Consider the following 18,472-nt stretch of genomic DNA (forward strand, 5'->3'; position numbering starts at 1 on the left):
GTTGTTCTTCCATCTCCTCCTGGTCTCACCACCATCCCCCAGCGATCCCAGCTCCTCCCATGGGTGGTGGGACCATCTCCCACTGATCCCACCCCCCCATTGCTCCCACCAGGACCTACTTCTACAACGGCCACTGCTCCGTCCCCCCGCTCCCCTCGTTGCCCCCCGGCTCCGAGGACTCCTGCAAGTTCTCCAGCCCCTTCTTGAAGGGCTGTGTGGGGGTCTTGTCCTACGAGGCCGAGTCCTTCACCTTGGCTATCGACTTCTGCAACCCCCTGGACTACAACCTGCATTCCGTGGTGCTGGGCCTGGAGCTGTCCCTGAAGAAGGTCCACCTGGACGGTTTGGAGGACACCTACACCCGCATGGTGCCAGGGAGTCCCGCCCCCGCCGCGGTCACCGCGTCCGACCGCGTCACCCTGGACGTCTCCCAGAAGCCTGCCCGGGTGAGCGCCGGCCCCGTCAAGGCAGCGGCCGCCGTGTCCGATGACCGCAACTCCATCACCAGGCTGGTGGTGGAAGGCTGGGAGAGCTCAGGGGTGGAAGCCGGGGAAGAGATCCCCAGGAGAGGGAAAGGTGTGGTGGTGTGAGCACCTCCGGCCCCTCCAGAGGTGGGCGTGGCCACAGACACCTCTAGAAGCCCATAGACAGCTCTAGAACGTGGTGGCCACCTGCAGAACACTGTAGCCACATCCAGAACCCTGTAGCCACATCCAGAACCTTGTAGCCACTGCTAGAGCCCTGTAGCCACCTCTAGAACTCTGTAACCACCTCCAGAACCCTGTAGCCACCTCCAGAACCTTGTAGCCACTGCTAGAGCCCTGTAGCCACCTCTAGAACCCTGTAGCCACCTCCAGAAGCCTGTAGCCACCACCAGAACATTGTAGCCACCTCCAGAAGCCTGTAGCCACCTCTAGAACCCTGTGACCACCTCCAGAACCCTGTGACCACCTCCAGAACCCTGTAGCCACCTCCAGAAGCCTGTAGCCACCTCCACAACCCTGTAACCACCTCCAGAACCCTATAACCACCACCAGAACATTTTAGCCACCTCCAGAACCTTGTAGCCACCACCAGAACCATGTAGCCACCTCCACAACCTTGTAGCCACCTCCAGAAGCCTGTAGCCACCTCCAGAACCCTGTGACCACCTCTAGAACCCTGTGACCACCTCCAGAACCCTGCAGAAAACGTGGAAGAACCTCCAGCAGAACCTCGCAGGAAACACCGGAACCTTCTGGAGCACCCTGAGAAGCTCCTGGACACCCCGGTTTTGGGGTGTCCCCACCTGTCCCGGTTTTGGGGTGTCCCCACCCGTCCCGGTTTTGGGGTGTCCCCGCCCATCCCGGTTTTGGGGTGTCCCCACCTGTCCCGGTTTTGGGGTGTCCCCACCCATCCCGGTTTTGGGGTGTCCTCACCCGCTCCCAGTTTTGGGGTGCTGCCCCCAGACCTCTCTCAATAAAAGGGGAATTTGGTCAAAAACTGGGATTTGGGATCAGGAGAGTGAAACCAGTGACACCAGTTAAACCAGTTCCATTGGAGAGTGAAACCGGTGACACCAGTTAAAACGGTTCCATTGGAGGGTTAAACCAGTGACACCAGTTAAACCAGTTCCAGTAGTGAATTAAATCAGTTAAATCCCGGCTGGGGTCTCCAAGGTTTGGGGTCCCCGAGGTTTGGGGTCCCCGAGGTTTGGGGTCTCCAAGGTTTGGGGTCTCCAAGGTTTGGGGCATCTGAGGTTTGGGGTCTCCAGGGTTTGGGGTTCCCAAGGTTTGAGGTTCCCAAGGTTTGGGGTCTCCGAGGTTTGGGGTCTCCAAGGTTTGGGGTTCCCAAGGTTTGGGGTCTCCAAGGTTTGGGGCATCTGAGGTTTGGGGTCTCCAAGGTTTGGGGTCCCCAAGGTTTGGGGTTCCCAAGGTTTGGGGTTCCCAAGGTTTGGGGTCTCCAAGGTTTGGGGCATCTGAGGTTTGGGGTCCCCGAGGTTTGGGGTCCCCAAGGTTTGGGGTTCCCAAGGTTTGGGGTTCCCAAGGTTTGGGGCATCTGAGGTTTGGGGTCTCCAAGGTTTGGGGTTCCCAAGGTTTGGGGTCCCCAAAGTTTGGGGTCCCCGAGGTTTGGGGTTCCCAAGGTTTGGGGTCTCCAAGGTTTGGGGTTCCCAAGGTTTGGGGTTCCCAAGGTTTGGGGTCCCAAGGTTTGGGGTCTCCGAGGTTTGGGGTCCCAAGGTTTGGTGTCCCCGAGGTTTGGTGTCCCCGAGGTTTGGGGTCTCCGAGGTTTGGGGTCCCAAGGTTTGGGGTCCCCGAGGTTTGGGGTCCCAAGGTTTGGGGTCTCCAAGGTTTGGGGTTCCCAAGGTTTGGGGTCCCAAGGTTTGGGGTCTCCGAAGTTTGGGGCTCCCAAGGTTTGGGGTCTCCAAGGTTTGGGGTCCCCAAATTGGGGAGGGGTCCCCAATGCCGCACAGCGCCCCCTGCTGGACAGGAAGTTTTATCTCCCCCCCACCCCAAACCCCCATAAATGGGTGGGGGGTCCCCCACCCAAAGCGGGGGGTCCCAACCCCCCCAAACCCCCCCAAAACCCCCCCAACCCCCCCCCCCACCAATAACACACAGCGCCCCCCAGTGGCGAGGAGCCTTTATTACCCCCCCCAAACCCCATCAACGTTGGGTGGGGTTGGGGGGGGGGGTTCCCCCAATTTGGGATGGGGGGAGGGGAGGGGAGGGTCAGGACCCCCCAAACCCCCCCGGGGCCCCACAGAAGGAGGGTCCCAGCCCCAGCACGGCGCAGTCGGCGGCGGCCATGGGGCAGCGGCCGCAGCGACAGCCCAGGGCCACGGGCACGGCGACCTCGGGGTCGGTGCCGGGGGGGCAGCCCCCCAAAACCCAGCGCTCGTAGCGCACCCCCGAGTAGGTGCAGGCGGCCTGGCGGGGGGGGCCCAGGGGGCTGCGGTAAACCGGCTCCTGGAGAGGGGGGGGGGGATGCACCCCAATAATCCCCTAAAGCCTCCCCACGTCCGTGCCCCCACCCCAAAAAAAAACCCCGCAGCTCAAAGTGTCCCCAGCGCTGCTCTGAGCCCCTAAACCCCCCCCCCAAAGCCCCCCCCCGCGATGTCCTCGCGTGTCCCCAGAGCCCCTCACGACCCCCCCCCCAAAGCACCCCAATATTCCCACAGAGCCCCCCCCCCCCCCGACACCCCAAAGACCCCCGAGGTCCCCCCAAAGCTCCCGCAACCCAAAGGGCCCCCCCTCAAATATCCCGAACCCCTCCCCCCGAATTCCGCAAGGCCCCAGATCACCCAAAGCCCCCCAAGAACCCCCCCCCCAAAGCCCCCCGGAACTCCCCGAAAGCCCCAAAACGCCCCAGACCCCAAAAACCCCAAAAACCCCCCCGGAACTCCCCAAAATCCCCAATCTTGGATCCCCAAAATCAACTCCGGGACCGCCCAAATTCTGCCCGAGACCCCCAAATCACCCCCGGGACCCCCAAATCAACCCCGGGCCCCCCCAAAATCACCCCCAGGACCTCGAAATCACCCCCGGGGCCCCCCAAAATCAGCACCAGGACCCCCAAATCAACCCCGGGGCCCCCAAAATCAAACCCAGGACAACCCCAGGACCGCCCAAATCACCCCCGGGACCCCCCAAATCACCCCCAGGACCCCCCCAAATCCCCCCCGGGACCACCCAAATCACACCCAGGACCCCGAAATCACCCCCGGGCCCCCACAAAATCAACACCAGGACCCTCAAATCACCCCCAGGACCCCCCCAAATCCCCCCCGGGACCACCCAAATCACACCCAGGACCTCGAAATCACCCCCGGGGCCCCCCAAAATCAACACCAGGACCCCCAAATCAACACCAGGACCCCCAAATCACCCCCAGGACCCCGAAATCACCCCCGGGGCCCCCACAAAATCAACACCAGGACCCTCAAATCAACCCCGGGGCCCCCAAAATCAAACCCAGGACAACCCCAGGACCCCCCAAATCACCCCCAGGACCCCCCAAATCTCCCCCAGGACCACCCAAATTCCACCTGGCACCCCCCGAAATCTCGCCGCCCAAAGGCCGCCCTAAAGCCCCGCAAGCCCCTCACCCCCCAAATCCCCCCCAAATCCCCCCAAAATCCCCCCAAAATCCGTACCCTGGTGCGGCAGAAGCCCCCGCAGGCGGTGGCCGTGACCGCGCGGCACTGGGGACACTCGTCCTTCTCCAGGGCCACCGTCACGTTCACGGGGCGGCACGGGGGGCGCGCGGGACCCCCCCCCAAAATCACCGACACCCCCCCGGGCAACGAGACCCCCCCGGGCAGGGGGCTCCGCACCGCCACGGGGTCCCCGGGGGTCCCCAAAGCCACCGGGGTCGCCACGAGGGTCAGCAGGAGAAGGAGCTGCGGGGGGGACAAGGGGGGGAATTTGGGGAGGGGGCTCCGGGACCGCTCCCCCTCACCCCGGGACCCCCCCAAATCAACCACGGGACCCCCAAAATCAACCCTTGGACCCCCAAATCAATGCCGGGACCGCCCAAATCACCCCCGGGACCCCCAAAATCAACCCCGGGACCCCCCAAATCACACCCAGGATCCCAAAATCACCTCCAGGACCCCCAAAATCACACCCAGGACCCCTCAAATCACCTCCAGGACCCCCAAAATCACACCTAGGACTGCCCCGGGACCCCCAAATCAACCACGGGACCCCCAAAATCAACCCTTGGACCCCCAAATCAACCACGGGACCTCCCAAATCAACCCCGGGACCCCCAAATCAACCACGGGACCCCCCTCCCCAAATTGGGGTCCTCAAGTGTCATTTGGGGGGATCCCCACGACCCCTCCAACACACCCCACCCCTTAATTTGGGGGTCCCCCCCCTTAATTTGGGGTTCTTTGCCCCCTCACCCCCCAAATTGGGGTCCCCACGACCCCTCCCCACCCCTTAATTTGGGGGTCCCCTCCCTTAATTTGGGGTCCTTTGCCCCCTCCCCCACCGAAAATTGGGGTCCTCGCGACCCCTCCCCACCCCTTAATTTGGGGATACTCCCCCCTTAATTTGGGGTCCTTTGCCCCCTCCCCACCCCCCAAATTGGGGTCCTCGCGACCCCTCCCCCACCCCTTAATTTGAGGGTCCTTTGCCCCCTCCCCACCCCCCAAATTGGGGTCCTCAATCGTCATTTGGGGGGGTCCCACGACCCCTCCCCCCCCATAATTTGGGGGTCCCCCCCGCTTTAATTTGGGGTTCTTTGCCCCCCTCCCCACCCCCCAAATTGGGGTCCTCACCACCCCTCCCCCACCCCATCATTTTAGGGCTGCCCCCTCCCCCCTCCCCAAATAATTCGGGGGTCCCCACGCCCCCTCCCCTCCCCCCTCACCTGCACCCCCCCCATGGCGCTGCGGGAGCGGCTCCTCTTTGAGGGGGGGCGGCCTCGGGGGGGGTCTCCCCTTTATCCCCTCCCCCTCCCCAAGGCTCTGCGGGGGTGGGGGGAGGGGCACAAAGCTCCTCCCCCACCCCCACCCCCCCAAATTGTCCTTGGCGCCCCCGCTCCCCCTTTTTTTTGGGGGGGGGGGTGGGGGAAGGGTTGGGGTTCCCCCCCCCTCCCCCCCAAATCAAGGCCGGGGTATCCCAGAACCCCCCGCGGCAGCGCGTGACCCCCCCCCCCCCCTTGCCCTCCCCTCCCCCCACCCCGGGTCTATTTTTAGCTCGGAGCGTCCAAATCCGGCCCCCCCCCCCCCCTCCCGTCCCCAAAAACCCCCAAAATATTGGGGGGTGTGTCCCCCCCTCCAAATTACCCCCGCCCCCCCCCAAAAAAATGGGCAAAAAAACCCCCAAAATGGGTGAAAAAACTTTAATTTTTGGGGGGTTTCGCCCCTTAAATACCCCCCCCCAAAATATCGGAGTGACCCCCCCCAAAATGTGGGACCCCCCCCGCCCAAAATGGTGACAAAACCCCCCCGAAACGGGGCCAAATCTTTAATTTTTGGGGGGGTTTTGTCCCAATTTCTCCCTCCCCGCCCCTCCCCCTCCCCCTCCATTGGTGTATATTTTTGATGGGGGGGGGGAAGGGTGGGGGAGGGGCGCAGCTGCCCCGGTCACTCAGCGCTGGTCACTCTGAGTGGTCACTCCGAGTGGTCACTCCAAGTGGTCACTCGCCTCCGGCCATGCTCCGGCCGTGGCTACTGCGGCTCCTCCTGGGGCTGCTCCTGCTGGGGGGGGGCTCGGGGGGGGCTCAGGGAGAGCTCCGGGACCCCCAAAAACCCCTCGGGGACCCCCAAAAACCTCTCCAGGACCCCCAAAAACCCCTCGGGGACCCCTCAAAACCCCCCGGGGACCCCCAGGAGAGCCCTGAGCAAGTGGAAGGGGAGGAAGGGCATCATCATCATCATCCTCATCATCTTCATCATCTTCATCATCTTCATCATCTTCATCATCCTCATCCTCACGGGGGGCACGAAGAGCCCCGGGACCCCCCCAGCCACGGCGGGGAGGAGGATGAGGAGGGTGAGGAAGGGCGGCTCCTTCATCCTCATCCTCAGAGGGATGAAGGCTCCGCCGGTGAGCGCCTCCATCATCATCATCATCATCATCATCATCTTCATCAGGAGGAGGAGGAGGAGGAGGAAGAGCCCCCCGCTCACCACCACCACCACCATCATCATCATCGTCGCCATGGCGACGGGGGGGAGGAAGGCCACGGTGGAGGAGGTGGCGGTGAGGATGAGGATGAGGATGAGGAAGGTGAGGAGGATGAGGATGATGAGGGCCAACCCCACCAGCGCCGGGAGGACGAAGGCCAACGGCGGCGAGGCCGAAGCCGTGAGGAGGACGATGACGATGACGATGACGACGATGATGAGGATGATGACGATGATGACGAAGGTGACGAAGGCCGCCATCACCATGACGACGATGAAGGCCGAGGCCGCCGCCGTCACCGCGGCGACGAAGGCCGCGAGGATGATGAAGGCCACGAGGGCGACGAAGGCCACCACCACCACCACCACGGGGACGATGATGACGATGATGATGATGGCGGTGATGAAGGCCGCCCCCTCCCCCACCAAGGCCGCCCCCAATCCCTCAGCTCCGAGGAGGAAGATGAAGATGAGGAAGATGAAGATGAAGATGAAGATGGCGGCCGCAGCTCCGAGGAGGAGGAAGGTGGAGTTTTGGGGAGGGGGAGGGGGAAATTTTTGGGGAGGGGTCCAGGAGTTTGAGGTGACCCAACCCCCCCCCCCGACCCCTCCCCAAAATCCAGGGAGTGAGGAAGAGGAGGAAGAGGAGGAGGAGGAGGGTGAGGCCGAAGGGCGGTACCGGCCCGGCTCCATCTGCCGCTACTGCAGCTACTGCGAGGTGGGGAGGGGGCTCGGGGGGGCTTTGGGGGGGGATTTTGGGGGGTCCTGGGGGGATTTGGGGGGGAAATTTGGGGCCTGGGGGAGTTTGGGGGGGGTCTTGGGGGGGTCTTGGGGGGATTTGGGGGAATTTGGGGGAATTTGGGGTGATTTTGGGGGGTCCTGGGGGGAATTTTGGGGAGGGTCTTCGGGGGGGTTGGGGGGATTGGGGGGAGAAATTTGGGGCCTGGGGGAGTTTTGGGGGGTCTTGGGGGGATTTAGGGGGGTCTTGGGGGCTCTTGGGGAGTCTGGGGGGTCTTGGGAGGATTTGGGGGGATTTTGGGGGGGTCTTGTGGGGATTTTGGGGAGTCTTGGGGTGTCTGGGGGGGGTCTTGGGCAGTTTTGGGGGGGATTTGGGGGGATTTTGGGGGGACTTGGGGGGATTTGGGGGGAAATTTAGGGCCTGGGGGGGGTTTAGGGGGTCGTGGGGGGATTTGGGAGGAAATTTGGGGTCTGGGGGTGTTTTGGGGGGCATTTGGGGGGTCTGGGGGGGTTGTGGAAGGGATTTGGGGTGGATTTGGGGGGGGATTTTGGGGAGGGGGGAGGGGGTTTAAGCCCCCCGCCCCCTCCCCAGCGCTGCCGGCTCTGCTCCCGCTGTCCCTGCACCGAGGGGGACCCCGGGGACCCCTGTCCCCCCTGCCAGGTGAGACCCCTCCCCAAAATCCCCCCTGAGCCCCTCGGCACCCTTTGGGGACCCCCGGGACCCTCCCCAAATCCCCCCTTTAACCGCCCCTCCCCCCCCCCAGGGCTGCCAGTTCTGTCACCTGTGTCCCCTCCTGTGCGACACCGCCTGCCGGCCAGGTGAGACCCCTCCCCAAAATCACCCCCGGGACCCCCAAAATCATCCTCGGGACCCCCAAAATCATCCCCGGGACCCCAAATTCATCCCCCGGGACCCCCAAAATCACCCCCCGGGACCCCCAAAATTCATCCCCGGGACCCCCAAAATCATCCCCGGACGCCAAAATTCACCCCCCGGGACCCCCAAAATCATCCCCGGGACCCCCAAAATTCATCCCCGGGACCCCCAAAATCATCCCCGGACGCCAAAATTCATCCCCGGGACCCCCAAAATCATCCTCGGGACCCCAAATTCACCCCCCGGGACCCCCAAAATTCATCCCCGGGACCCCCAAAATCATCCCCGGACGCCAAAATTCACCCCCCGGGACCCCCAAAATCATCCCCGGGACCCCCAAAATTCATCCCCGGGACCCCCAAAATCATCCCCGGACGCCAAAATTCATCCCCGGGACCCCAAAATCACCCCCGGGACCCCCCAAAATTCACCCCCGGGACCCCAAAATCACCCCCGGGACCCCCCAAAATTCACCCCCGGGACCCCAAAATCACCCCCGGGACCCCCAAAATCATCCCCGGACGCCAAAATTCATCCCCGGGACCCCCAAAATCACCCCCGGGGACCCCCAAAATCATCCCCGGACGCCAAAATTCATCCCCGGGACCCCAAAATCACCCCCGGGACCCCCCACAATTCACCCCCGGGACCCCCAAAATCATCCCCGGACGCCAAAATTCATCCCCGGGACCCCCAAAATCACCCCCGGGACCCCCCAAAATTCACCCCCGGGACCCCAAAATCACCCCCGGGACCCCCAAAATCACCCCCGGACGCCAAAATTCATCCCCGGGACCCCCAAAATCACCCCCAGGACCCCCCAAAATTCACCCCCGGGACCCCCCAAATTCACCCCCAGGTACGCCCAAATCAGGTACGCCCCCTCAAAGACCCCCTGGACCCCCAAAACCCCCCAAGACCCTCCCAAATCAACCCCAAACCCCCCCTCGGGACCCTCAAATCCCCCTGGACCCCCCCAGGACCCCCCAAATCAACCCCAAAACCCCTCCAGGACCCCCCCCCAGACCCCCTGGACCCCCAAACTCCCCCCAAATGCCCCGGGACCCCCCCCGGACCCCCCAAATCAACCCCAACACCCCCTCAGGACCCCCCCAAAGACCCCCAGGACCCCCAAAGCCCCCCCCAAACCCCCCCAAATCTCCCGAACCCCCCCCGGACCCCCCAAATCAACCCCAAAACCCCCCCCGGGACCCCCTCAAAGACCCCCAGGACCCCCAAACTCCCCCAAGACCCTCCTAAATCCCCCCAAAACCCCCCCAAGACCCCCCCAAATCAACCCCAAAACCCCCTCAGGACCCCCCCAAAGACCCCCAGGACCCCCAAACTCCCCCAAGACCCTCCTAAATCCCCCCAAAACCCCCCCAAGACCCCCCAAATCAACCCCAAAACCCCCTCAGGACCCCCCCAAAGACCCCCAGGACCCCCAAACTCCCCCAAGACCCTCCTAAATCCCCCCAAAACCCCCCCAAGACCCCCCCAAATCAACCCCAAAACCCCCTCAGGACCCCCCCAAAGACCCCCAGGACCCCCAAACTCCCCCCAAATCCCCCCCAACCCCCCCCGCGACCACCCCCCCATTTTCCAGGCAGCCTCGTGGACGAGCTCTCGGGGGCGCTGCTGCAGTAAGTGCCCCCCCAAATTGGGGGGGGGGGGTCCCCAAAATCACCCCCCTGACCCCTCCCCCCACCTCATTTTTGGGGGACGCCCCCAGCCCCAATTTAACCCCCCCTCCCCCCCCCCCCCCCAGGTCACTCGCGAGGTTCTTCGAGCCCCCCGAAGCTTGAGGGGATTTTGGGGGGGGGGTCCCCAGGATTTGAAGACCCCTCCCCCCCCCCTTTGCGCCCCCCTCCCCGAATTTGGGGGGAGGGGGTTGGAAATAAAAGGATGGAAAAGGATGAGCGTGGATTTTGGGGGGGGGGGGGGTCTTGAGGGGGTCCGGGGGGGTTTTGGGGGGGTCCAGGGGGGTTTTGGGGGTCTGGGGGAGGGTCCTGGTGGGGGTTTTGGGGTTGATTTGGGGGGTCCTGGGGGGCTTCAAGGGGATTTGAGGGGGTTTTGGGGGGTCCTGGGGGGGTCGTGGGGGGTCTTGGGGGATTTTGGGGGGTCTTGGGGGGGTTTTGAGGTTGATTTGGGGGGTCCTGGGGGTCTTCAGGGGGATTTGGGGGGGGGTTGGGGGGTCCTGGGGGTCTTCAGGGGGATTTGGGGGGGTTTGGGGGGGTCCTGGGGGGGATCGCGGGGGTCCTGGGGGGCGTAGGGGGAACTTGGGGGGGTCCTGGGGGGGTCCAGGGGGATTTGGGGGGGTCCTGGGGGGTCCTGGGGGGTCTTCAGGGGGATTTGGGGGAGGGGGATCCCTGCGAGACCCCCACCCATTTTATTTTGGGGTGTCCCCCCCCCCAAAAAAAACTTCCACATTTTCCCGGTTTTTGGGGTTTTTCCCCCATTTTTTTATTGGATTTTCCATGCAGACCCCCCCGCACCCCCCCCCACCCTGGTTGGGGGGGGGGGGGGAGAATAAAAAGGGGGGAGGGGGCGCAATTGGGGGAGGGGGACCCCCAAACCCCCCCCCCTTTAATAGCAGCAGAGCCAGAGCCCCTCCCCCCCCCAAGGGCTCAGCGAGTTTTTTTTGGGGGGGAGGGGTCCCCAAAATTTCCCCCCCGACCCCCGCGGGTCTTTGAGGATGGGGGGGGGGGGCGGATTTTGGGGGTGCCCCCCACCCCTCCCCCCTCAGGCTTCGTCCGTCAGCTCAGGGACCCTGCGGGGGGGGGGGGGGGGGGAGGGGAAAATAAGGAGGGGGGGGGTCCCTAAAAATGGACCCCTCCCCAAAATTTCTCAGCTCCCAACCTCCCCCCCCCCCCCCAAAAAAAAATCGGGACCCCCCCCGGGTCCCCCCCCAAATTCTCAGCCCCCTCCCCCTTTAATTCCCCCCCAAAATTGGGGACAACGCCTCCCCCACCCCCAAAATTGGACCCCCCCCCCAAAATTGGACCCCCACCCCCAAAATTGGGACCCCAGCCCCCCCTCCAGACCCCAATTTTGGGACCCCCCCCCCTCACCGTTAACAGGAGTAGGTCCGGACTGAGACCCCCCCCATCCCCCCGCGGGGGGGGCAGCGAATTCCCTGAGGGGGGGGGGAGGGGAGAGTCAGGACCCCCCCAAAAAATCCCCCCCTCCCAGCCCCCCCCAAATGCCCCCAGGACCCCCAAAATCCCCCCCCAAATCAACCCAAACCCCCCCAAAAAAACCCCAAACCCTCCCCCAATTCCCCCCGGGACCCCCTAAACCCCCCGAAATCTCCCCAAAATCCCCCGGGACCCCCAAAATCACTTCCAGCCCCCCCAAATACCCCCCAGGACCCCCTAAACCCTCCCAAATCTACCCCCAAGATCCCCTGGGACCCCCAAAATCCCCCAAAATCAATCCAAGCCCCCCCCAAATTCCCCCCAAAACCCCCCAGGACCCCCAACCTCCCCCCAAATCCCCCCCAAAATCCCCCCCAAAATCACCTCCAACCCCCCCAAATCCCCCCAAAATCACCTCCAGCCCTCCCCCAAATACCCCCCAGGACCCCCTAAACCCTCCCAAATCTCCCCAAAATCCCCCGGGACCCCCAAAATTCCCCAAAATCACCCCCAGCCCTCCCCAACCCCCCCCCCAAACCCCCCCCCCCAGGAACCCCCCCAAATCCCCCACAAAATGCCCCCAAAAACAACCCAACCCCCCAAATCCCCCCAAAACCCCCCAAAGCCCCTAACCCCCCCCCCAAAATCACCCCAAAATCACCCCAAGCCCCCCCCAATCCCCCCCAAAACCCCCAGGACCCCCTAACCCCCCCCAAATCCCCCACAAAATCCCCCCCCAAATCAACCCAACCCCCCAAAATCCCCCCCCAAATCCCCCAGGACCCCCTAAACCTCCCCAAATCCCCCCAAAATTAACCCAACCCCCCCAAATCCCCCCCAAAACCCCCCAGAACCCCCCCAGAACCCCCCCAAATCTCCCCAACTCCCCCCAAAATCACCCCCAGCCCCCCCAAAACCCCCCCCAAAACCCCCCAGGACCCCCTAAACCCCCCCAAACCCCCCCCAAAATCAACCCAACCCCTCCCCAAACCCCCTCCGAGACCCCTCCCCAAATCCCCCCCTCACCGTCGGGCTGGACCTTGCGCAGGGGGAGGGGAGGGGTCCCCAGGGGACCCCCCCGAAAGTTGGGGGGCAACATCTCGGCGGCGTCGGGGCCCCCCCCCCCGCAGCTCCTTCTCCCGGAACAGCTTCCGCCAGGACGGGGAGCGGCTGAAGGGTCTGGGGGCGTCCTGGGGGGGGGGAACCCCGAAATCAGGGACCCCTCCCCACTCAGGGAGCCGTGGGAGGGGGATTTGGGGGGGTTTGGAGGGGATTTTGGGGGGATTTGGGGGGGTTTGGAGGGGATTTTGGGGGGATTTGGGGGGGTTTTGGGGGGATTTGGGGTCTCTGGGGAGCGGCTGAAGGGTCTGGGGGCGTCCTGGGCGGGGGGCACCCCGAAATCAGGGACCCCTCCCCACTCAGGGAACCATAGGAGGGGGATTTGGGGGGGGTTTGGGGGATTTTGGGGGATTTAGGGGGGATTTTAGGGGGATTTGGGGTCTCTGGGGAGCGGCTGAAGGGTCTGGGGGCGTCCTGGGGGGGGGAACCCCGAAATCAGGGACCCCTCCCCACCCAGAGAGCCGTGGGAGGGGGATGTGGGGGGGTTTGGGGGGATTTTGGGGGATTTAGGGGGGATTTTGGGGGGATTTGGGGGAGGTTTGGGGTCTCTGGGGAGCGGCTGAAGGGTCTGGGGGCGTCCTGGGGGGGGGGGGGGAACCCCGAAATCAGGGACCCCTCCCCACCCAGGGAGCCGTGGGAGGGGGATTTGGGGGGGTTTTGGGGGGATTTTGGGGAATTTAGGGGGGATTTTAGGGGGATTTGGGGTCTCTGGGGAGCGGCTGAAGGGTCTGGGGGCGTCCTGGGGGGGGGAACCCCGAAATCAGGGACCCCTCCCCACTCAGGGAGCCGTGGGAGGGGGATTTGGGGGGGTTTTGGGGGATTTTGGGGGATTTAGGGGGGATTTTAGGGGGATTTGGGGGAGGTTTGGGGTCTCTGGGGAGCGGCTGAAGGGTCTGGGGGCGTCCTGGGGGGGGGGGCACCTCGAAATCAGGGACCCCTCCCCACCCAGAGAGCCGTGGGAGGGGGATTTGGGGCGATTTTGGGGGATTTTGGGGGGATTTTGGGGGGTTTTAGGGGGGATTTTAGGGGGATTTGGGGTCTCTGGGGAGCGGCTGAAGGGTCTGGGGGCGTCCTGGGGGGGGGGCACCCCGAAATCAGGGACCCCTCCCCACCCAGGGAGCCGTGGGAGGGGGATTTGGGGGGGTTTGGGGGATTTTGGGGGATTTAGGGGGGATTTTAGGGGGGATTTGGGGTCTCTGGGGAGCGGCTGAAGGGTCTGGGGGTGTCCTGGGGGGGGGCACCCCGAAATCAGGGACCCCTCCCCACTCAGGGAGCCGTGGGAGGGGGATTTGGGGGGGTTTGGGGGATTTTGGGGGATTTAGGGGGGATTTTGGGGGGATTTGGGGGAGGTTTGGGGTCTCTGGGGAGCGGCTGAAGGGTCTGGGGGCGTCCTGGGGGGGGGGGGGCACCCCGAAATCAGGGACCCCTCCCCACCCAGGGAGCCGTGGGAGGGGGATTTGGGGCGATTTTGGGGGATTTTGGGGGGATTTTGGGGGGTTTTAGGGGGGATTTTAGGGGGGATTTGGGGTCTCTGGGGAGCGGCTGAAGGGTCTGGGGGCGTCCTGGGGGGGGGGGGGCACCTCGAAATCAGGGACCCCTCCCCACCCAGAGAGCCGTGGGAGGGGGATTTGGGGGGGTTTTGGGGGGATTTGGGGGGATTTGGGGGGATTTGGAGGGATTTTAGGGGGATTTGGGGTCTCTGGGGAGCGGCTGAAGGGTCTGGGGGCGTCCTGGGGGGGGGGAACCCCGAAATCAGGGACCCCTCCCCACCCAGGGAGCCGTGGGAGGGGGATTTGGGGGGGTTTGGGGGATTTTGGGGGATTTAGGGGGGATTTTAGGGGGATTTGGGGTCTCTGGGGAGCGGCTGAAGGGTCTGGGGGCGTCCTGGGGGGGGGAACCCCGAAATCAGGGACCCCTCCCCACCCAGAGAGCCGTGGGAGGGGGATTTGGGGGGGTTTGGGGGATTTTGGGGGATTTAGGGGGGATTTTAGGGGGATTTGGGGGGATTTTGAGGGGATTTTAGGGGGATTTGGGGAGGGTTTGGGGCGATTTTGGGGGGATTTTTGGGGGGATTTGGGGTCCTTGGGGGCTGGGGGCGTCCGGGGGGGGTTCCCAAGGTTGGGTCGGGGGTCCCGGGGGGTCCCGGGGGGTCCCGGGGGGGGTCCCGCCCCCACCTCATCGAGGCGCCGGTCGGTGCCCGCCGAGATCAAAGCGCTGAACTCCTTCTCCAGCAGCTGCCGCGCCTGGGGGGGATCGGGGGGATTTGGGGGGGATTTGGGGGGATTTTGGGGGGATTTTGGGGGGATTTGGGGGGACCAGTCCCTCCCAGTCCATTCCCAGTCACTCCCAGTTCATTCCCAGAGCCTCCCAGTCCCTCCCAGTGCCTCACCTGGGTGCTCTGGGTGAGGATCTGCAGCAGCAGCGCCAGGTCAGCCCAGTCCCTCCCAGTCCATTCCCAGTCACTCCCAGTCCCTCCCAGTCCCTCCCATCCATTCCCAGTCCCTCCCAGTCCCTCCCAGTCCCTCCCAGTGCCTCCCAAAGCCTCCCATTCATTCCCATTCATTCCTAGTCCATTCCCAGTCCATTCCCAGTCCCTCCCAGTCCCTCCCAGTGCCTCACCTGGGTGTTCTGGGTGCGGATCTGCAGCAGCAGCGCCAGGTCCGCCCAGTCCCTCCCAGTCCCTCCCAGTGCCTCCCATTCCCTCCCATTCATTCCCATTCATTCCTAGTCCATTCCTAGTCCATTCCCAGTCCATTCCCATTCATTCCCAGTCCATTCCCAGTCCCTCCCAGTCCCTCCCAGTGCCTCCCATTCCCTCCCATTCATTCCCATTCATTCCTAGTCCATTCCCAGTCCATTCCCAGTCCATTCCCAGTCCCTCCCAGTCCCTCCCAGTCCCTCCCAGTGCCTCACCTGGGTGTTCTGGGTGGGGATCTGCAGCAGCAGCGCCAGGTCCGCCCAGTCCCTCCCAGTCCCTCCCAGTCCCTCCCAGTGCCTCCCATTCATTCCCATTCATTCCTAGTCCATTCCCAGTCCCTCCCAGTCCCTCCCAGTGCCTCACCTGGGTGTTCTGGGTGCGGATCTGCAGCAGCAGCGCCAGGTCCGCCCAGTCCCTCCCAGTGCCTCCCATTCATTCCCATTCATTCCTAGTCCATTCCCAGCCCATTCCCAGTCCCTCCCAGTGCCTCCCAGTCCCTCCCAGTGCCTCACCTGGGTGTTCTGGGTGGGGATCTGCAGCAGCAGCGCCAGGTCCACCCAGTCCCTCCCAGTCCCTCCCAATGCCTCCCATTCATTCCCAGTCCCTCCCAGTCCCTCCCAGTCACTCCCAGTGCCTCACCTGGGTGTTCTGGGTGGGGATCTGCAGCAGCAGCGCCAGGTCCGCCCAGTCCCTCCCAGTCCCTCCCAGTCCCTCCCAGTGCCTCCCATTCATTCCCATTCATTCCTAGTCCATTCCCAGTCCATTCCCAGTCCCTCCCAGTCCCTCCCAGTGCCTCCCAGTCCCTCCCAGTGCCTCACCTGGGTGTTCTGGGTGGGGATCTGCAGCAGCAGCGCCAGGTCCGCCCAGTCCCTCCCAGTGCCTCCCATTCATTCCCATTCATTCCTAGTCCATTCCCATTCCATTCCCATTCATTCCCAGTCCTTCCCAGTCCATTCCCAGTCCCTCCCAGTCCCTCCCAGTGCCTCCCAGTGCCTCACCTGGGTGTTCTGGGTGGGGATCTGCAGCAGCAGCGCCAGGTCCGCCCAGTCCCTCCCAGTCCCTCCCAATGCCTCCCATTCATTCCCAGTCCCTCCCAGTCCCTCCCAGTCACTCCCAGTGCCTCACCTGGGTGTTCTGGGTGGGGATCTGCAGCAGCAGCGCCAGGTCCGCCCAGTCCCTCCCAGTCCCTCCCAGTCCCTCCCAGTGCCTCCCATTCATTCCCATTCATTCCTAGTCCATTCCCAGTCCATTCCCAGTCCCTCCCAGTCCCTCCCAGTGCCTCCCAGTCCCTCCCAGTGCCTCACCTGGGTGTTCTGGGTGGGGATCTGCAGCAGCAGCGCCAGGTCCGCCCAGTCCCTCCCAGTCCCTCCCAGTCCCTCCCAGTGCCTCCCATTCATTCCCATTCATTCCTAGTCCATTCCCATTCCATTCCCATTCATTCCCAGTCCTTCCCAGTCCATTCCCAGTCCCTCCCAGTCCCTCCCAGTGCCTCCCAGTGCCTCACCTGGGTGTTCTGGGTGGGGATCTGCAGCAGCAGCGCCAGGTCAGCCCAGTCGAAGGTGTCGTCGAGCGCCAGCAGCGCCCCGTGCACGCCGGACTCGCCCAGGTTGGGCGCGAACTCGCGCAGCCCCACGCTGCTCACCCAGGCGCTCACCCGCTCGTTGGACCACACCACCACGTCTGGGGACCCCCCGAGACCCCCCCGTGACACCCCAAAATCCACCCCGGACCCTCCCCTCGAATCCCATCCCCCCCCAAAACCCCACAGCACCCACGGCACCCCCGCAGCGCCCATGGGAGCACAGGGACCCTCCCCCAGAGACCCCCTCCCCAGAGACCCCCCCCCCCAGCCCCACGCTGGTCAGGCGGGTGCTGACCGCTCCTTGGACCCCCCGAGACCCCCCTGTGACACCCCAAAATCCACCCCGGACCCTCCCCTCAAATCCCTCCCATCCCCCCTCCGAAACCCCACAGCACCCACGGCACCCCCGCAGCGCCCATGGGAGCACAGGGACCCTCCCCCTGAGACCCCCACCCCAGAGACCCCCCCCCCAGCCCCACGCTGGTCAGGCGGGTGCTGACCGCTCCTTGGACCCCCCGAGACCCCCCTGTGACACCCCAAAATCCACCCCGGACCCTCCCCTCAAATCCCTCCCATCCCCCCTCCGAAACCCCACAGCACCCACGGCACCCCCGCAGCGCCCATGGGAGCACAGGGACCCTCCCCAGAAACCCCCCCCGCCAGAGACCCCCTCCCCAGAGACCCCCCCCCAGCCCCACGCTGGTCTGCCGGGTGCCGGCCTCTCGTTGGACCCCCCGAGACCCCCCTGTGACACCCCAAAATCCACCCTGGACCCCCCCAAAATCCCCTCAGGACCTTCCCCCCCCCCCTTCCACCAAACCCCCAGGGACCCCCACGTAGTGCGGGGCCCCCCCTCTCCCACCCCCGACCCCCCAAATCGCCCCCAGGACCCCCCAGGACCCCCCAAATCCCCGCAGGACCCCCAGGAACCCCTCAAGAACCCCCCAGGACCCCTCAAGAACCCCCAGGGCCTCCCCAGATCCCCCCATACCAACGGTGCCCCCTTGACTCTGACCCAGGGGACCCCCCCCGAAAACCCCCTGAGACCCCCCCAAAACCACTCAGGACCCCCCCAAACCCCCCAGGACCCCCTCAAGACCCCCCCAAAACCACCCAAGACCCCCCCAAAACCCCCCAGGACCCCCCCGGACCCCCTCCCATACCAGAGTTGCCCCCCTGGCTCTCCTCCCGCCGCCGCTCCAGCCCCTCCCAGCCCCCCGAAACCCCTCCAGGACCCACCCCGGCCCCCTCAACCTCCCCCCAACCCCCCCAGGACCCCTCAAGACCCCCCCAAAACCCCCCAAGACCCCCCCAAAACCCCCCAGATCCCTCCCGGACCCCCTCCCATACCCGAGTTGCCCCCCTGGCTCTCCTCCCGCCGCCGCTCCAGCCCCTCCCAGCCCCCCGAAACCCCTCCAGGACCCACCCCGGCCCCCTCAAAACCCCCCCAACCCCCCCCAGGACCCCTCAAGACCCCCCCAAAACCCCCCAAGACCCCCCCAAGACCCCCCCAAAACCCCCCCGGACCCCCTCCCATACCAGAGTTGCCCCCCTGGCTCTCCTCCCGCCGCCGCTCCAGCCCCTCCCAGCCCCCCGAAACCCCCCCAGGACCCCCCAGGACGCCTCAAAACGCCCCCCAACCCCCCCCAGGACCCCTCAGACCCTCTCAGGACCCCCCCGGACCCCTCCCCATACCGGAGTT

At 64.8% G+C, this 18,472-nt stretch overlaps 3 protein-coding genes across 3 annotated transcripts; 1 reads left to right on the forward strand and 2 right to left on the reverse strand.

Annotated features, from left to right (window-relative positions):
• Positions 1-2,679: 2,679 nt before the first annotated feature.
• LOC138100982 (lutropin subunit beta-like) lies at positions 2,680-5,453 on the reverse strand. The gene is made up of 3 exons (XM_068998828.1): positions 5,359-5,453; positions 4,133-4,378; positions 2,680-2,945 (listed from the first exon to the last, which is right to left on the reverse strand). The coding sequence occupies exons 1-3, from the start codon at positions 5,371-5,373 to the stop codon at positions 2,709-2,711; spliced, it is 498 nt and encodes a 165-aa protein (XP_068854929.1). The 5' UTR covers positions 5,374-5,453; the 3' UTR covers positions 2,680-2,708.
• Positions 5,454-6,101: 648 nt separating this feature from the next.
• LOC138100981 (sarcoplasmic reticulum histidine-rich calcium-binding protein-like) lies at positions 6,102-10,150 on the forward strand. The gene is made up of 6 exons (XM_068998827.1): positions 6,102-7,145; positions 7,243-7,337; positions 7,950-8,018; positions 8,122-8,176; positions 9,841-9,877; positions 10,003-10,150. Exons 1-6 carry the CDS (start codon positions 6,146-6,148, stop codon positions 10,037-10,039), a joined length of 1,293 nt encoding a protein of 430 aa, XP_068854928.1. The 5' UTR covers positions 6,102-6,145; the 3' UTR covers positions 10,040-10,150.
• Positions 10,151-10,833: 683 nt separating this feature from the next.
• LOC138100987 (liprin-alpha-3-like) lies at positions 10,834-16,868 on the reverse strand (the record flags this gene model as incomplete). Its single annotated transcript, XM_068998832.1, has 5 exons — positions 10,834-11,004; positions 11,306-11,370; positions 12,398-12,561; positions 14,665-14,733; positions 16,693-16,868. Coding segments are annotated over 5 exons (488 nt in total), but the record flags the coding sequence as incomplete, so codon positions are not given.
• Positions 16,869-18,472: the final 1,604 nt, after the last annotated feature.

The sequence above is a fragment of the Aphelocoma coerulescens genome, unplaced genomic scaffold (genome assembly GCF_041296385.1).
Source record: "Aphelocoma coerulescens isolate FSJ_1873_10779 unplaced genomic scaffold, UR_Acoe_1.0 HiC_scaffold_180, whole genome shotgun sequence".
Taxonomy (NCBI): domain Eukaryota; kingdom Metazoa; phylum Chordata; class Aves; order Passeriformes; family Corvidae; genus Aphelocoma; species Aphelocoma coerulescens.

Bases quoted from the DNA above. Each gene is read 5' to 3' on its own strand.
- LOC138100982 (XM_068998828.1), bottom strand. The intron at 2,946-4,132 runs GTACGGATTTTG...CCCCCTCTCCAG, and splicing joins GGGGCTTCTGCCGCACCAGG to GAGCCGGTTTACCGCAGCCC.
- LOC138100981 (XM_068998827.1), top strand. From the start codon at position 6,146: ATGCTCCGGCCGTGGCTACTGCGGCTCCTCCTGGGGCTGCTCCTGCTG. The intron at 8,019-8,121 runs GTGAGACCCCTC...CCCCCCCCCCAG, and splicing joins ACCCCTGTCCCCCCTGCCAG to GGCTGCCAGTTCTGTCACCT. The intron at 9,878-10,002 runs GTAAGTGCCCCC...CCCCCCCCCCAG, and splicing joins CTCTCGGGGGCGCTGCTGCA to GTCACTCGCGAGGTTCTTCG.